Source organism: Falco punctatus (assembly GCF_963210335.1).
Source record: "Falco punctatus genome assembly, chromosome: 7".
Classification (NCBI taxonomy): Eukaryota; Metazoa; Chordata; class Aves; order Falconiformes; family Falconidae; genus Falco; species Falco punctatus.
This window is the reverse complement of record NC_137587.1, coordinates 16,361,377-16,380,467: the sequence shown is the minus strand read 5'-3', so window position 1 is coordinate 16,380,467 and position 19,091 is coordinate 16,361,377. Positions and strand designations below refer to the sequence as shown.

At 37.0% G+C, this 19,091-nt stretch overlaps 1 protein-coding gene across 5 annotated transcripts in view; it reads left to right on the top strand.

Moving 5' to 3' along the window:
* Positions 1–19,091, top strand: part of DPH6 (diphthamine biosynthesis 6) — a 232,317-nt gene that overhangs the window by 165,392 nt on the left and 47,834 nt on the right. For all 5 annotated transcript variants that reach the window (XM_080394734.1, XM_080394733.1, XM_080394732.1 and 2 more), the window contains one exon: positions 3,005–3,247. In XM_080394734.1, the coding sequence (XP_080250860.1) occupies positions 3,005–3,247 (243 nt within the window). The remainder of the gene's footprint in view (positions 1–3,004; positions 3,248–19,091) is intronic.

Here is a 19,091-nt window from a genome sequence, read left to right as displayed (position 1 = left end):
AGTTGGGGCCAGCTGTCCCGGCTGTGCCCCCTCCCAGCTCCTTGTGCCCCCCCAGCCCCTCGCTGGTGCGGTGGGGTGAGGAGCAGAAGAGCCCCTGGCTCTGTGTGAGCGCTGCTCAGCAATAACGAAAACATCGCTTGTTATCAACACTGTTTTCAGTAAAAATCCAAAACAGCCCCATACTAGCTACTATGAAGAAAATTAACTCTACCCCAGCCTTAACCAGCACAGCAGTACAAATCTTTATTTATTTTTGGTTTGTCAAATCATTAATGAAGTTTTAGCACTGGAAATACGTGTATGGGCTGCAGTGAAAATTAAATCGTCAGTGTAAGCTGAGACATCTAGTGTATAAATACACATCCATTATATTGTAGTTTTGTTTCTATGCTGAGTTCACTGGATATGCAGGTCCTCTAGACTTGATACACTGTGAATCTATAGCCTGAAAGATCTTCTGTTAGCCTTGTAGATGCTCCAAAAAGATAAACTGTTGCAAGGTTCTAGCAGGGTTTTGCAGAACACTTTCACAACACAGGGAATAACACCATACATTGTGACATCTCCTGTTGTAAGATTTCAGTACTGTGAACAAGATACTATGATGTCTTCCCCATTTTAAATGCTTTTTATTCTGCTAACAGTTTTGAATATGATGCTTCAAACATTCTTGAGACAACCTCTTGAAATCTGCTAAAACGGTGTTTGTACCGGTTTGCTGTTTTGTCCCTGCTGATTGTTTATTTATGCTTGCTTTTCAAGACCAAGTCACTGGGAAAGAGGAAGAGAAACATCCCTCCTCCTTCCCTTACCCTAACTTACATTCTCCTGAAACACAATTGCTGCAAACCTGCGGCCGTGTTTTGACTCTTTTTGCCCTCGTTCCCCCTTGTATCCACCCCTCTGTAACATGGTGGCACGTTAGGAACACTGTTTTTCTGTTAATTACATCTTAAGACACAAACAAGTATGTTAGGAACAGAGGGATTTTTTTAAATTGTTTTTGGAGAACTCTGCAAAATTCCCACTGAATCTGAGCCAAAAGTGGTGCCAATTTTGCTCAAATACTTCAGATTTTTTTTTGACCTTCTTATGACCAGTGGGGCTAATTGTATCAGAACTATCCAGGATACTTTAAGAACGTGCGATCCGGGTCCGTATTTCAAAACACTGACAGATACTTTATCGTTAATTAGTATTCATATTATGTCTCAAACAATCTGTTCAAGAATAGGGGAAGTGAACTGGTTGAACAGCTCTTCTGTCTACCTAATAATTAACATGGGTGATGCATGGAAAACCAGCAGCCCAACAGGCAAAAAGGGAAGAAATATTGCCAGTGTGATTTTTTTTCTGCAGAAGTATAAACTACCTGTATTGGAGTTTTTTACTGATGCATGGATTTCACTTTCAAGAGGTGAAAATGAATGGCTTGCTTTAAAAACAAACCTGTGCCCCTCTGAATCATATCTTTCTGAATTTGTTTCTCATCTTGTCAGTATGCCACTTCGTAGCTGGCTGGACTCCCTTGTTCAATGGCACATATTTTAAAATAGCACTGTAAAAAAAAAAAAAAAAAAAAAAAAAAAAAAGACCATTTGTTCTTATAAACCAAAATATTACTTACATATTTTTTTCCAAATTCAGGATTATATATAGCATTATCAAAACAATATTTCAGATATTTAAAACAATTTAAATAGTAGATGGGTGGCAGTTGATATGTTTCCTCTCTGCCTCCTCCCCCTCTTCAGCTGCTAATCATAGAACTTGTATGCCAAATTGTATAAGATACTTTTCCAATAGTTACATGTGTGAGTCTTTTGTGAGACACAGACAGTTATGAGGACAGATTTGGAGTTGCATATGGGTCTGTCACATGGTTTGATTGCCATGTCTTCTAGGACAGATTTCTTTTTTAATTATTCTTAATTCTGAGGAATTTTTACAGTTTATACAGTAAGTTCTGCAAAATTCTTCCTAAAGATTCCTTGCACAGTCCATTTTTCCTTCTCTTTATTCCTAGCAAAATGCTTCCTGTGCTGACTTCAAAGCTGTTTACACCCACCTTACTTCCCACTTCTATACTTAGTTTTCTTTTGATATTGAATAAAATTTACTGCTTCACTGATCAGGAAATGTACAGACTTTCTAGTGAAGTGCAGCATAAGAGGATGAAAAGTTTTGATATTTACATTAAGATTTTATAATAAATGTTTGAGATGTCTGAATAGTAAGAATAAATAGTTTCCTTTGCTGGCTGCTATTAAAAAAAGTAGGTCTTCAGAGTGTTGCCAGGAAGACTTTAGAAACTCAGCCCAAAGTAATTGCATTGCAGTTCAACTTAAAACATATGTTGATGGTGTATCTAGCCACCCATTTAATTCCATTTTCAAAAGATGAGTGCATCTCTTTGGTCAAGTGGCACTCTTCTGCATTTTATTTTCAATCTGCAATTTCCTTTTGCCTTCTGGTGGATTATCATGACTTTCTTCATGCACAGTCTTTTAGTTGCTCTGCAAGTATTATTTTTATGGTATTTTTAAACTAGTTTACTGAAGACATTACAGATATATGCTTATACTTTCTTACATATTCTTATGTAAAACAGAGCTAACTTAAGACTTAGAAGTTTTAAAAAAATAGCACTGAACCAAAGATAGTGTGCATCATCACTCCAAATCAGAAAGCAAGAATATTTAACTATGTTGGGGCATCAGTGTGATCCAGCATCTGTAACGGACAGTAACATCAGATGTTACTGTTTGGAGCTGACACATACATCCTTGTTTTAACTGTTAGGTTAAATTTTATTGTAGTACTTTGTTTCTATATTGTAGTTAAATTCCCTATAAAACTATCTTTACGCAGGCATGTTTGCTTCATTTGTGACAAATGATGTCAAAGAACAGTACTGTTGAAAGAAACTACCTGAAAAAAAAGTGCTTCCCTTGCCTTCTATACACTCCCAGAATCTTACGTACTTATTCTTCCTTTCTTCTAGGTTGGAGATGTTCTCTACTGTGCTGGACAGATTGCTCTGGTACCTTGCACGATGCAGCTTGTTAGCGGTGGCATATGGGCTGAGGCCATGGTTTCCCTCCGTCATGTTGAGCGAGTTCTTCAAGCTATGAAACAAAAGACTGCGCTCCACCACGCGATCACAGCCAGCTGCTATGTAACTGACAGGAAGCACATTCCTATCGCTCGCTCTATATGGCAGAAGAAGTTGAGAGAATGTAAAAAGGTAGTTGTGATATGCATTTTCTTTTTTCTGGGTTGTCTTTTTTTCCCCTCTCTAAGTCTTGTAGTAATATCAGAATTTTCTCAGTACATTTCCAAAGGGTTCAAGTAAAACTGATACAATAAGGTTTGATTGAGCTGTTTGTTCTGGCTCATAAGTGGTTGTGCACAATTGAGAAAGAAAATTGCTTAATAGAAAGTTATATTCATCACTAACTTTGCCTTAATTCCCCAAAGCAGTATGTTAAAGAGCAGTCAGTTCCTCCAACAAAAATGTGAACAATACCTTATTTGAATTCCTCTGCCCATATATTTTTGCATAATAAGAACTGGGCGTTTTACTTCCAACTTTTTGTGAGTTGTTCTGCTGAGGTTTTTTCCCCACTCTTTCTTACAAGCAATATTGTCATGACAACTGAGTTTAGCAGTTTAGTGCTTATTATTGCTTATTATTCAACTGAACTTTTAAGACCAGATCAGGGTGTGCCTGTCTATTGCTTGACCCTAGATTATCTCTAACAGCATAATAATTTGCACAGTGATTTATAACAATACCATAATCATTTCTGTTATGTATGTACCACTTTTCTTAAATAACCATGGAACACCCTGCAAGCATTAAAAAGCCACAAATATTGTAAATAAAACATAACTGCTCCATAAATGAGTAAAAAAACTAGTAACTGCGTAATTGCTGTATAATTTAATATAACTAATTATTATGGTTTCTCAGGGAAATACATGGCTTGGAAGCATAGTATATGTTAACGTTGCCATAGAAGAAGGAAAAATGTATCTGAAACTTTCCTCCTGTTTGCCTTCACTTTCAGTCTTTGCACTAGGCATTTCTCTTTCTGAGTAGAGTTGTAGGCTTTACTTAGACGCTTACACATTCCACCTTGATTTATGAATAAAAGACCCTCTTAAATAGTGTTTACTACCCCTCGAGACCCAGTGTATTGAATCTGAATTCAGTTCAGATTTTTTAATGCAGTTCAAGGTTTTGCTGTGTGACTGGTTAGTACCATGCACCATGACCACAAAGCCTACCTGCTTTACATATGTAGGATTTGAGGGCAGATTGGTAGTGGCTGCCAGTTCTTTGAAACTTTTCCTTTTTCCAGATATAATCTTTTAGGTCTCCTATAGTTAATACATGTACCAGCTACTCTTCATTGAGTCTTTTGTTTCTTCTTCTTACTGAGATGACTAGGCAGTACTTTCTCAGCTATGTGAAAAACCCTGATGAGGTTGCTTGCTTTAGAGCTATTACTAATATCTGGCTCATGTCACTTTTTGGTTGTTCAAGCCATAGCTTAAAAATGGATTGCTGCCTACACTTACTTCCATGAGGAGTTAGCTGCCTAACACTTTTCAGGAATGTTTAAGAAAAAATATCCTAGAGGAGCACCAAGCAATCCTAGAGGATGTTTGTCAGTCTTATGCTGTGCTTATCAGATCTTATCAGATCATACTCATTAATGACAGTATCAGAAAGAGCAAAAAAATATTAGCAGATGAAGTAGTGTGTGCTGCAACACAATCTAAAAATGCTTTGGAAAAAATGAAAATATCAGTGGGAAAGAGATGTTATTAGCAGCCAGATGTTCTATTTTCTCTATAATTTTGGCAATAGGAGGTTCAGACAGAGAAACTGAATTTTTCCTCAGGCTATGCATACTTTTTTGATTGACAAGGGTTTGCCTACACAGCAGAGCAGAGAAAAAGATGTTTCAGACCCCTCTGTTACAAGGAACCAGAGGGAGGAATTGTCCTGCCCTGAAAATACAGTTGTCCTGTTAATGGAAATAGAGATTTTTTTTATTGGAGGAGAAGCATTAGCTGGCATGGTATTAGGAGAATTGTTCCTTTACTCTCAGAATAAGGAAAACAGTGAAGTTTGAAATTTGGAAGAACTTTGTGAAATGACTGATAAATGGTATGGCGATTGTACTTCTCCCTCGTTTATTCCACAGAGCCAGTGAAATTATAGTTTTTCCATATCTTAAAACTTTGGAGCAGCCTGTTGGGTGCTGTAAGATAGTGCCTTTCTGTGTGGAAGCCAGAACATGGTAGTTTTACTCTAAAGGCATTGTGCTTAAGAGTCTAAGTAGCATATCCCTTGAGTGGTTTTATTTTTTACTACAACAGACAGTTCTGTCAGATACCATGACTTCAAATAATGCTCTGTTTTCTTCAAGTAAACTAAGTCAGCCAAACCAAAAGTATTTCATTATTCTTGAACTGTATTTCCAACAGTGGCCAAAGGCCTGAATCAGCAGCAACCTACAGATTACTTAATAAGAATGAATGGTGTCTCAATTGAAATTGTTCTGCTTCTGTCATCCATGGAAAAAGGATGGGGTTTGTGCAAACAAAACAATGCATCTCAGAACTTGTTTCTTGTAAACTATACATCATAAGCCATAGAACTAATTATGTCTTAAACACAGGTTTTAGACTACATTTCTGTTCTGTTGAATGTTCTCTATTTAATAGCAACATGGTGGTATATTAAGATTGAGCTATTTGTATTTAACAGTGACTAAATTACATGCATCAAAACTGCCAAAGGTTTTTTTTAGAGCACCAAAAAAAGTGTGAGCGTTCTGTTGTATAGTGATGTCTGGTAAATATCCTCTACATAAATAATACTGTTCAGCAACTTCAGCTGAATCATTCTCCATATTTGATGTCAGTAGTCTGTAAAGCACAAAAAGGGATGTATAAATTCTTTAGGGCACAAACAAATTGGCCATAACCGAGCATAATATAAAGACAAGTGTGAGAACTGTTCTCTGGATGTGTTTATATAACACAAAAGGTTTATTTCTAAGACAGGATGTTGATCAAAGCTTCATTTGAGATAAGACCACAGGGTCAGACACACCTGGACTTTAGAGGACTTCTTGACATATTGGCAGTAATAGTTGTCTTCTAGGAATTTCTTTAATTATGAAGAGAAAGATAAATTGAGTATTTTTCAGAATAACCAAATTATTTCACTGATTACCAGAGGAGTGGCTCTAGTGAGCATCAAGAATGGGAGGGGATTGTAAGAGAGGGGGAAAATAGTAACGGTAAGCAGGCTGGACCCCTAGCAACTTCTAGCTTGTTTCAGTCACCCAGCCTCTGGCCCCTTCCTTATTCCAGCATCATTCCTTGCTTCCTACACTACTCATTTCCACTGCAGTCACCCTGATTTCCCTCACTTGAGATGGCAGCTCAGTATCTGTGCTCCCAGCACTGTTCCCTGCAGCCTCACCCCTCCAGTATAACCCTGGGCATTGCCTCCCTGGACTCTAGTTACCCACAGTCATCAAGGGTTGTGTCCTTAGAGCTGGAATCCGGACCTTGCTCCTCATTCTTCTTCCTTCCTGTGTCCCTTTGAGTCATAGTGTCATTGGAAAAGCCATTCAGAGTGACAGAGAAAACAGAAATCTGGTGGAGGGATGGAAGACTGCAGCAGAAAGAAAATAATAGCGGGGAGGGAATGACAAGAAAGCAGCCCCACTGGGGTGTCACTTAAAAAAACCCACCGGGCTAACAAAAAGATCTTTGCATTAACATTTTGAACATACACAAGACAGGTTTCCTTTGTTAAAACTAAAAGTTTATCGTAGGAACTGAGATCTAGAGCGAGGGAGCTAAAGTAAGCATTTAAGTTCCGTAGATGGATAAGGCTGCACTGTTGTTAAGTAGTGGGTGTTGGAGAAATTAAAATATAGTTAAGGGAAGCAGTGATTAAAATCAAAAGCAAAAACAGGCTGCAGTTGTAGAAATTAAAATCTAGTTGAGGGAAGCAATAGTTAGAAAAAACAGCGGCTGCAAAAATAGCATAAAGAGAATTATACAAACAAATAATCAAAGCCAAAACCTAGCAAAAATAATTGGAATTAACAAATACAATGCCAGCCATCAGCAGCTTCCCCCCACCCTATTTTTAAGTTACACTCTTTCCACAGTTTCTTTTGTGATTCCCTCGCATGCTTTGGGATATTTTGACACTCTTGAGGAGATGCATTTAGGGAGCTTCTCTAACATAACTAGTCAGAAGTAGTAACAATTGTGTGGTGGAACAGTTTGTGCCTAATCCAGTAGTTAGCATTTAGAGCTTTTTTAAAATATTTTTTTTTTAAGTAGGGAAAAAAAAATAAAAAGGCTTATAGCATTGCTAAAACTTTCTGGAAGAAGAACTGACAGTTTTCCAATTAAGTCTCATCTTGTGTTTTTCTTTACTTCACATCTTTTAATGACAGTGTCATGTAATATGATGATTTTATAAGCAGTTTTGCTAACTCATACAGCAGAGTAATCAATAGAAAAAAATAAGCCAGATGGGTTGTAGTCCATTTGTATTGGGCGGGACAGATGGCATTATTGATAGATGGAAATATTCCAAATAACTATTGTATAATGATATAGCAGTGACTGTGCCTGCAAAATTTTATTAATTTACTTTGTGTATGCACTTTATTCAGTAGGGGTTGAGTTGTATCATTTAGACAGTAGTCCCACTATATTTAGTTGGGAGCTGAGTCAACCCCCTGCCTTCTTTTCCCTCTCCCCATGGTCTTTCCATGCAGAACCATCCCTGCAGTACTTTGTTAGAATATTTCAAGTGGCGGATTGTACTTCTGTCTGTACAACAGGCTGCACTAGACTAACTGAGATGGACAAGATCACGATTACATTTTTTTATTCTACCCCTGAATGCCTGCTTATTGCTTTATTTTGTTATCCTCACCTACCAATACAAAGAAGAAACATGCTGTACTGTCTCAAGATTTCAGGCATTCCAGCTTGTTTCACTGTTGTGTTTTATTCTTTTTACATCTTGCTAATCCCCAGCAATATTTGGTATAGCTAGGCCAATAAAATATATCTATTTTGATAAACTGTGTAATAGATACTGGTTTGGGCTCTTGCTGTTCAAATGTATAATCCAATGGCAAAGTACGATTAATTCATTTTTTTCTTTGCGTTAAGAGCACATTAACTTGCAGGAAAACTTGGAGGCCATTTTCTGCTTTTGAAATATAGTTCTTGATAAACATGACTGAATGATAAAAATAAGTTTCGGTTCTTATTTTGATTTGATGGCGTATACAAAACCCGGAGGCAGTTTTCCAGAACTATCTGAAATGATACCTCTGATTTCTTTGTTATAAAAGAAAAATGTATGGGGAAATACTGTGGTATATTTAGTAGACAATGTTTTGTTACCCACACAAAGTTTAGAATTGCCTGTATTTGTAAGTGTACCCAAAATATTGGTGAAAGGAGATTTTGAAACAGTGAAAACAGTGTATTTTGTTAAGAATAGAAGACAGGCTTGCATTAAAGGACAATATTTAATATAAATGCAGGATATATTAATAGCTCTAAGACCATTAGCTTATTATTAGCATATCTTTTGCTTTGGCCATTTGTTTTATACATACTATTTTTTTCTGCAGATGATGATATTATAGATCAGTTCCACTCTGGGTTATTTTATTATGCAGCTGCCACTGTATTTTCCATCCTCAGTAATGAAGAATCTACCTGATAAAACACTTCCTGTGACATGAAAAAATGTGTCTTTTGGCTTTTGTAACACAGCTTGCATTTCGACATTAGTTATCTGGTCCTCTCCCTCCAATAAATTCCTGAGCAAATGTACTACAAACTTTAAAAGTTCTCTAGCCCACCTTCTTCTGACAGAAGCTTTCCTTTTTTTATGATAAGCATTCAGGATGAGTGGCTGTGATCCCATGATTCTTTCAAATCCAGCAAAGAGTGCTACAGTTGACTTTCTGTCAGGAATGCCAGTCGGGTTTTTGACAGTGTGTGTCTTAATAGCATGTAACGCAGAAGTGATGAAAAAAAGATTCACAATGTTTTATCTGATATGTATCGTGAATGGGTTCGTTGCTTATTTCAGCACTCTGGTAACTTGATGCCAACTTTAAGTATCTAAATTTAAACCTTTTGGGCCAGATTTACAAACTGTTTAGATGTCAAAAGATGTAAATGAGCCTGAACTAGGATTTTTTTAAAAAAATATCTAAGAGCAGTCATCTAGAGGCACTTGGCCCATTCTAGGGAGCCCCCACAATATGCCTCCTTTGACAATCCTGTAAATACCATTAGTACTATCCAGTGTCTTCCCACATCGCCCAGCAAATAATGCACAGGTCCCAAGTCATAAACAAGCTAAATCCTCAACCAGAAGCTGTCTAGCTACATGCAGTGGTTTTCTGGAGTAATTATTATGTTTTCATGGCAGTCAGTTAGAATGGCGTCATGCATCTGTAACACAGCAGTCTGTTGCATTGTTCAGCCATGACTGTAGTATTTGTAGTATACAGACTGTCACGAATTTTAATAAATTCATGCATTCTCTGACACTTTATCCTATGTAGAACAGAAGTAGCTTATGCTCAGATGGTGGAAGTTGAAGGTTTTTCTTGCTGCAAAGGATTGGACAGAGGTTTAATGTCCTCTTTACCTATGGGGAATATTACCATAAAACTTAAAAGGAATATAAAAACCCACTAGATTTCTGAGAGGATATGTACTTTTTCACCATCCTGGACAGATGTTTATAATATTCATATACATGGTTTTGTGGTTTTTTGTATATTTTACTATATGTATTGGTTAATATCTATGTTTAATACAATTGCTATATTTCCAAGTAGTATTGTGAATTCTGTGTCCTGTAGATAACAGTATAGGTAATACTAATTTAATTGGTCTCCTTTACCAGTTTCTTGGACAGAATAGTTAAAATCTGAGGAGTAGACATAAATGAATATTATAAAGGTATAAATGATAGATTAGAACCCTGCTACATATACATTGCAGTGAAATCTCACATAGGTTAATTAACATAATTGGTAATATTACCAGAAGAAAACTAAGTATTTTTGAAAAACATTGCCACCAGCCAGTACCTATGCCTATCAAAAGTTCAGTAGGAAGAAAATGCATGTTTCTATTTCCCTTTTTTGTCTCATCAGGTTTATAACATTTATTTTGCTACTAGATGCTATTTCGAATGTTCCACAGTTTGATATATTAAACTAGGCTTCTTTTATGGCCCATGTTAAGAACACGCAGTGCATTCAAATAGCACAGTGGTAGTGGGTCTTTCATCTCGTGCCTAGTGTATTTCATTTCCCCTGTGTTCAGATTAAACAAAGCTTTTGTATTCATTTGAAGCAACTGTAATGAGAATATTTAACACAGGTCAAATGCAGATAGTGGAACTCCAGAGGTCCTTGAAAATAGTCTGCCTTTTGACGCTGGCCCATGGTGGGAGGTGAAAGGGTTGCCACTTTCACTTTTTTTTAAGGGAAGATCATGATATTCTATTTGTAATGTTAGTGGAGCCTTAATGAATTTTTAAAAAGAATATAGTCAACAAAAAGAACAGTGAATCAGTCTACATGATTTTAACTAAGCCATTACTAGAAATTGGATATATATATGTGGACATAAAAAATCATATGATTGTATAATGTTCTAAACAGTATACATGAATTCAGCTTGTAGAATGTAAACATAAGATATGAACAATAGAAAATAAGAAAGGAGAGCATTTCTTGTGCAAATGTTTGTGTAGATGGATACAGATAAAATCAAATCCTCAGCTGGTATAAGTCAGCATAACTGTCTGATTTCCATGAACTGATTTACACTAGCTTATTTGCCATTTACAGGTAATATATACCTGCATTTGAATGTTGTTTTTCAGTTAGACACAGTGAAGAAATGCATGTCAAGTTATTCAGGGTGGTAAACAGCCTAGTTCATCCAGACTGACTGATTTTCCCCTGCAGCAGTTCCCTTAGAAGAGGGTTTTTTTGAGTGATTCTTATTCTCCTTTGCTGAAAATATTAATTCCGTTTTGAGCCTGTCACTTCTGTGCTAGGCAAGAGGGCACGTGTGCACCCACGGTTTTCTTAGGCCAGAACCTCCGGTCAAAAGTCTTAACGCATGATGGCTGTGGGAGCCATTAACAGGACTTCAGCCCAAAGGCGAGTCCCTGTTGTCAGGGCCTCTTTAGAGAGGGGAGAATGCCATCGTGGGTGAAACGTGATCAAGGTCCTGCTTTCACTCAGAAATCTTCCCTATTAAACTGTAGTCCCAATTACATCTAGGACACTTTAAATCCCCACAGTGAAGGAAGGAATTTCAGGAAAATCATCACCTTCAAAGTTTTTTTGCTCTCCTTTGAATAAACTAATCCTGCTGATGAAGACTGAAGGAAGAGCCAGATTGCCACTCCAGCCTACATAGACAGGTTTGTTAACAACTGGTCCTTCCTAAAACTGGAGCAGGTTAATCTCTTTCAGACACCACAAATGTTCCTTCAGAGTCAGTGCTTCCAACAAGTGGATGGATGTTAAGTACTAACCAGCTGTTCTAGGTCTTGGTCATTTCCAGGGAGGGTATTGTCTCTTCAGTGTGAGCTCAATAAAAATCAGAAAACTCGGATCTCAAAAACTAGCCAAACTTCTGTACTGAAAGTCCTCCCATTAAATCTGTGGGCAATATCTTCTTTGTCATGGTTGTGCAGGACCTGGAAAACATTCCCACTGCAGGAAGGAAACTCACCTGCTGAATAGCATACTAGGTCGGGCTGGGATGGAGTTAGCTTTCTTCACAGCAGCCCCTACGATGCTGTGTTTTGGATTTGTGGCTAAAACAGTGCTGCTAACAGGCTAATGCTGCACAGTTGTGAGGCTTTCTGTTTTTCCCAGTCAGCACCACCAGTGAGTAGACTGGGGGTGGGCAAGAGGCAGCCACAGTGATATCCCGTACCATATTACATCATACTCAGCAAGAAAAACTGGGGAGTTTCATCTTCCAAGGTGGCTGTTCCCCAGAGGCCTAGCTGGGCATCGGTCTGGTGGGGTGGGGTGAATGATTGCCTTTGCATCACTGGTTTCATTCATTTCACTATTTAAACTGTCTATCTTGACTCAAGAGTTCTCTCATTTTTGCTCTTCCTGTTGTGTGTCTTGCCCTGCTGGGGTGGGAGGGTGAGCAAGCAGCTCTGTGGATGCTTTGCTGCTGCCTGGGGTCCACACCACAAATAGATTCAGCAAAATACAACTGAAGAGAAACTCCACAATAAACTAGAAAAATTCATACCTGGCCTTCTCCCCATCAAGCTGCAGTCAAAATTAGAGCTCAGAATATCACCTCTTCCTTTTGAAACTGCAAGAATCTTATCTCTACTCAGATACAGCTATGGTCTTCCACCACCAAAAACTTGAAAGAGAAAAAAAAATAATAACTGAGGAAAATAATGTCTTTCTGGTAGTGGAAGTACTTCTTTATTTGTGTATAGTACAATCTAAGGCATCCTACTAAATTTCAGTACTTGATTATCTTATCTCTTGTCCTGTGTGCTGGTAATAATAACAATTTCATTTCCTCTTCCTCATCTCTGAAGGATTTTACATGGGCTTCAAAATCAATAATAAATCTTCAATTTCCTTATTCAGAAAATTCAAAGTAACCCAAAAATTATTTATCCTTTCCTGTACTCTGCTTTCAAAGTATGTGAGACAGCATGAAAGTGAGCTACCATTATTTTGAAACCCCTTTAAATATTTGCATAGCAAAAATGAGTAGTGCTAACTGGCCAGTACCCAGTAACATGCGTGCCAGCTCAGCAGTGAATAATGACTTTCACCTTCCTCTCAGTAATTATTCAGCTTCATGAATGAAAAACAAAAATGCTTCCATCTCATATGATAAAAGTATATCATTCTCATCAATCCTTTAGCTGTAACACAATGAACACAGCTGGTGACACTTGAAATCTAACTTTGATTTTCTTTTGGATATTTTTCAGTGTTAATATTAGGCAGATCTTTATGTATCTTGCTTATAAGCACCCTTGTGGAAATATCCTGGCCATCTCCTGTAGTTGACAAAGTAGTTACTTCTGCATACATCTCAATGAAGAAGCAAGTGAGTCTAAGAGGGGAAAATGTAACTGATGAAAATACTAATTTTCAATGAATTTCTAATTAAATCAGTAATTTTGGTAAAGTTTTGTCATAATCTGACAAGTGAATGTTTGTGTGGAGTTGTAGATACCTTTTCAGTAATGTGTAGTCTCATAATCTGTGCGTATTCTGCAGAATTACATGGAGAAGGTGTATAGGTATACAGATTTTTCTCTTTCCCTCCCTCCTTGTATACACATATATACAAATGCATATTAATAAATATACACTACATACACATCCATGAATGTATATTTGTATTTTTTACTTGGTATAACAAATTTTAACAAACATTTATATGAATATGTATCACTTAAAGGCTGTTTATTGAAAACTTTCTATTCTGATCTTCTGTACATGGACTCATCTGCCTTCAGGAGCAGAAGAGTGAAGATCCCATTATATATGTCAGTAGTAACCTGAAAGGCAAGTCTTAATCTTCAGGAGAACAAGTTTGCTTTCCATATGTCTCGTTCCAATGACTGCTGAGAACAGTTACACATTTAACTCCAATTTGGCTTATACTTTTTAAGGTTATTATGAACGTCCTCTTGTGAGCAGATGTGGTGGGTCTGGCTGGAATAGAGTTAGTTTTCTTCATAGCAGCCCCTGTAGCGTTGTGGTTTGGATTTGTGACTAACACCATTCTAACAGCCCACCAGTGCTGGCTGTTGCTAGACAGTGCCTGCACACCATCAAGCCTTTCTCTTTTTCCAACTTTGCCCACACCCAGCAAGCAGGCTGGGGTTCAGCAAGGAGCTGGGAGAGGGCACAGCTGAGACAGCTGACCCACATGGACCAAAGAGGTAATATATACCTTATGAATTCGTGCCCAACAATAAAAACCGGAGCAGGGATGAGTTTTTCCTAAAGTAGCCGTTGCTCAGAGACTGCCTGGGCATCAGTTTGCTGGTGGGAGGTGGCGAGTGATTCCTTTATTTTTTTCTCTTTCCTTATGTTATTAAGCTATCTTTATCTCCACTCATGATTTTTTCTTGCTTCTGCCCTCCCCGAGTCTCTCCCCGCATCCTGCTGCAGGGGGGTGTGAGCAAGCGACTCAGGGGGGCTTACCTGCCAGCCAGGGGCAACCCCCCACGGTGGACTTTAAGAAACTGCATCCCTCGAGTTTGACTCCTGTAACACTGAACTGAGGGAAAAACTGTCCTGCAAAATTCAGGTTCCAAACTGTTATGTAGGACATTATTGACCGATATCAATGGGTTGACTCAAAATAAAGGGCATGTGCAGTACTGGCAGTTGTGTTATATTCTGTTTAACTGATCTTGCTTTGCATGTGTACCATATTAAAAAATTAAAGTAGCTGACTATACTGCAGAAAACAAGCATTTTCCCCCAAATACTCATATATGTAAGATGAAGGAATGTATATGCTTGTATTTTCTGCTGAAAATCTTCATTTACTAAAAAGTGCCACATTCAAAGTAATTTTTGATTACACATCTATATATCATATTACTAAAAAAGGTGGCTGTCCCATTGAAGGAGAGCCTGGCAATTAACCCAGGTGTAATTGTGCCACCAGAATTTTCAAATCATTTTTCTTCTGCCTCCGGTAGCATCACAATTTTTTTTCATTGCACTGCAAAATTTAGTTACAGGTTTAACAACAGTAGCTAATTTGGCTGTATGTGTACAGGTGATCGTAGTTAGAATATGTGAGGTAAAAGCTGACATTTGATTTGAAAATTAGTTCCGGAGCTCAAGGTCAAAGTGCAGAATGAAAGGAGACTTTCAAAGACAGCATCTTTGCAATCAGTATTTGAAATTTAAATTCTAAATCATAAAATCAGTTATCCTTAATGCCCAAAAGGTAGATTTTGACCATTAACTTTTCTCGTTTTCTGTCCCATTTGGGTACACACTCTCAAATGATTTTCAAGTGAAATCTTTCCATCTTGAACATCCTTAATTCAGTTCAACTCTCTTTCCTAAGTGCTTATTTTTGACACTACACATGAAGAATAAAACCCTCAGAGTGACAGTCTGTGATCATGTTTCATGTGGCAGACTTCATTTGCTTTCAGTTTATATTGCTATCAATTTATGACTTTGTTCCTTAAGTAGTTATCTTTTTTCCACATTGTAACTGATATATTGAATGATGTATGTTTGAGAGGTATGTCAAGGAATCTTAACTTCAGTCATTAACTGGTTATCTCTTGGCTCAAAAAACTTTAGTTTGTTGAGAGAAAGTTAGTATTTTTAAAGCAAATAAACCAGCTTTTCAGATTGTAATTATTTTTGTATCAATTTTACATTTTCTTGCCTTTTTGAGCATCTAGCATGCAGTGCTTGAATTTACAGTTAGCTCTGCAGGAACTGCTTCAAATAGTATTATTATGAAGGAAGAAATCAAAAATCAAAGTGAATTTTTAGTACAATAGTGAGGTATAGGAAGGTGCAATTGCAGTAGCAGCAACCTGCATTATTGTATAGAACTAACTCACAGCTTGACAGAAAGTCCCTGCTGGGGAGGAAATGTAGGGGAACTGGCAGAATTCTGCTACATCTGCTCCCTACTGCTAATAAGCTTTAACTTGTTTCATTTTTACTATGCTTACTGTTTAGATATTTTGCTTCCAAAATTATATCTGTAACTATGAGAGCACATAAAAAGCAACACGACAGGTAGGGCTGTTTAAAAATTGAAAACTATCAGCAAGGGATATTAAAGGCCGTAATGAGTAAGATGGTTGCCTTCTCAGTGTGGGTTTTTTGAGTTCAGGTGCTGCCGCGCTGGTAGAAAGACTGGGCGTAGGCACTGGGTAAAACAGGTTTCATAGCTTGAGTAGCTTGTACAGCCAGAAGGCACCATTAGATTATTTAGCCTGACCTGTATATCACAGACCATTACATTTAACCCAGAAATTCCTATTTTTGAACCCTGCGAGTGTACTTAGACTAAAATATATTAGACCTTTGGAGTTTAAAATACTTTACGCCACAGGATGAGAACCGAGAGGCTGTTTCCCGTGCAGTAGGTGGGGTGTTTATCAGGTTGTAAGTACACGTGTAGTGTGACTACTGCTGTAGAATAAGCTGAACAACCAAAGGCCTGTGTGCATTTAACAAAAGTGAAAATCCCTTCCTGACCCCTTTGACTTAGGGGAAAAAATACAGGTATTCATGTTGTACCAGAGCACTTCCATACTGAAATGTTCTGCTGAAGCCATAAAGAGTTACTTCAGGAAAAAACAAAAACCAAAACCAACACCCCCCCCCCAAAAAAAAAAAAAAAAAAAAAACACACAACAAAAAACAACAAAACTAAAACCAGAACCACCACCCCTTTAAAAAAAATTGCAAAACCAACCAGAATAAATAAAAATTAGGTTTGATCTGTCTCATTATATATTGGTGGGAGTAGTTAAGGGCCCAGTAAGACAGAAGATATTTTTCAAGCAGTCATATCCATTTTTAAAGCTGATATTAATTGCCTAATTCTGAATTTCAGGCATTGTGCCCCTTTGGCAGCCATGCTGGCAGTCCTGTACTTCTCAGATCCTCAGTCCAGACACATTCATTGCCGTCCTTTGAACACGCTTTCCTCTGAATAATCAGTGCTATAGCTGAGGTGTATAACCATCTAAAAATGTGGGGGAAATGGTATATATTTTCCATTTGATATTATCACATGCTTCCAATAACTGATTATCGAACATTTTAAAATCTTTCTTTTGCTCTGATGGTGGCATAATTGTCACATACAATTATGAAATATATTTTGAAGAGAGATTGTAATGTATAAAATCCAATGGATAAAATTATTGAAAACTCTCAAGTCCATGGGGCTATTGAGACTGTTTTTAGATAATGGGATAGAACAAGATTGCGATATGATAAATCAAGCAAAAATGGAAGTCTCAGTCTTAAATAGGAGATTCTTCTCCATTACTGTACATGCAGAAGTCTCTGTCCCTCTTTCAGCAGGCCAGTTTGCGTTTTCTATTTTTCTTTCAGTTTATTCTAACAAGTAATTATTTGAGCTTACTTTCCAAGAAAACGTCCAGGTTGGTACATCCAGAAATCAGAGGTGTTAGCCTAGTTATTACACACTTTGTGTACAGGCTTTCAATTGTTTTTTTATTCTAGACACCCATTCAAAGCTTCCTGGAAATGTCATACTGATTGCTCTTATCTTGGTCATGTCACAGAGCTTCCCAGTTTCCAAAATTAAGGGATGAAAACACAGTGATCCAATAACAGAAAAGAGGAAGCAAATTAGCAAGCAATTTACATCATTAGCTACTAAATATAATCAAAAGAGAGCATGTAAAGTTATGTCTTTAATTTCAACTGAGTCCTTTTGTCTGTCACACAGAAGTGACAAAAAATTAATACCACTTCTTGACCTCTTGATGGTCATGGTAAAAGATAGAATAGCAAGTTGCTAGATTATTCTGTTTGAGTGTTTAAGCTATAGATCATACATGGTTATTGGTCTGATTTCTCATGAACTCTCTGTTTTCATGAGTTTCCATGTTTGCTTATCTTTTTTATATAATGCTTACATATGCTTATCTTAGTAATATTCAGACACCATTACTCATGAAAGTTTTGATACTGCAGACTTAAATATATCCTTTATGCACCAAAAAGCTGACTCAACCTACAAAATCAGATTTACACTAGATTTATTGTGGGATTTGGGCCCTAAAAGTGATATTAGTTAATTTTTGTGGTAGTTTCTTCTGATATACTTGGTTGACTACCATAAAATTTTAGCCCGTTACCTTGAGAAATCCTAATAATAGCCAGCAATATATTGTATAGATTTCAGATTTCCTGTACTCTTGCTAATATAACTTGAGGTACGCTCATTTTATTCACCTGCAAAATGCTTCTCTGGCAGAAGTTAAGATGTGTTGCTTGGCATGTTAATTGCTGACCATTTCATATCTATTAGTTAATTTTTCCTCACTACCATAGCCGCATGAAGAATTTTTCACAATTAGTATGAAGAAGACTTAATTTGAATTTTTTTTCCAAATGCCAGCATGTGGAATTATAATCATTATATCAAGACATTACATTAATTTGAGATCCATTTCAATTACAAAAATTGAATAAAAGTACCCTTAGAAATAGTACAGCCTCTGAATTTCAATAGCCATATATGTTCCCCTGTATCTATTTCCCCTTTTTTATGTTTCTGTTTTTCAAAGATGGATAGACACTGCACAAAAAAAGAAATTATTCTGCAAAATATGCTATCAGGTGCTGACACAAAAAATAAAGAACCACCTTGTTTTCTCTAGATTTTCCCCGGTTCAGTAAGACCAAGTAAGTACAGGCTCAGTTTTCCAGTTGATGTTGTACAAAATAATTTCTACATGACACAGTGCTAACTGAACTACCGTCAGCTTTGTCAGCGTTGTGGGGTAGAGAGGACTAAAATTTCTTGAAGAACTTGTTTCTTTTTATATTAACAGTATTTATTCCATGGCAAATATTCAGGTTTGTAAGACTTCATTTTTAGTCTGACAGTCTCGTGTTAATGTATTTTTTGGCATGCAGCAAATTATCTGTTTTATTTCAGGAATACTCAATGTCAGACTTCCTTATTTTTGTAAGCATTGCAAAAAGAATATTCCTAACAATTTTATTGTTATAAAACATTCTGGTATTCATTCTTTGAATTCAGGCATGTTATACCAGGAATGCATGTGGCCTATTTATTAGACAAAACAGGGTGTTGAAAAGAATTGCTTCTATCCTACTTTCTTCAGGAACTGACATTTTTATTCTTATGCAGTTTTCCTAGTGGAATCTTTACTTTTTAAAGTCATAAACCTATTGTTGTGAGAGACTCTA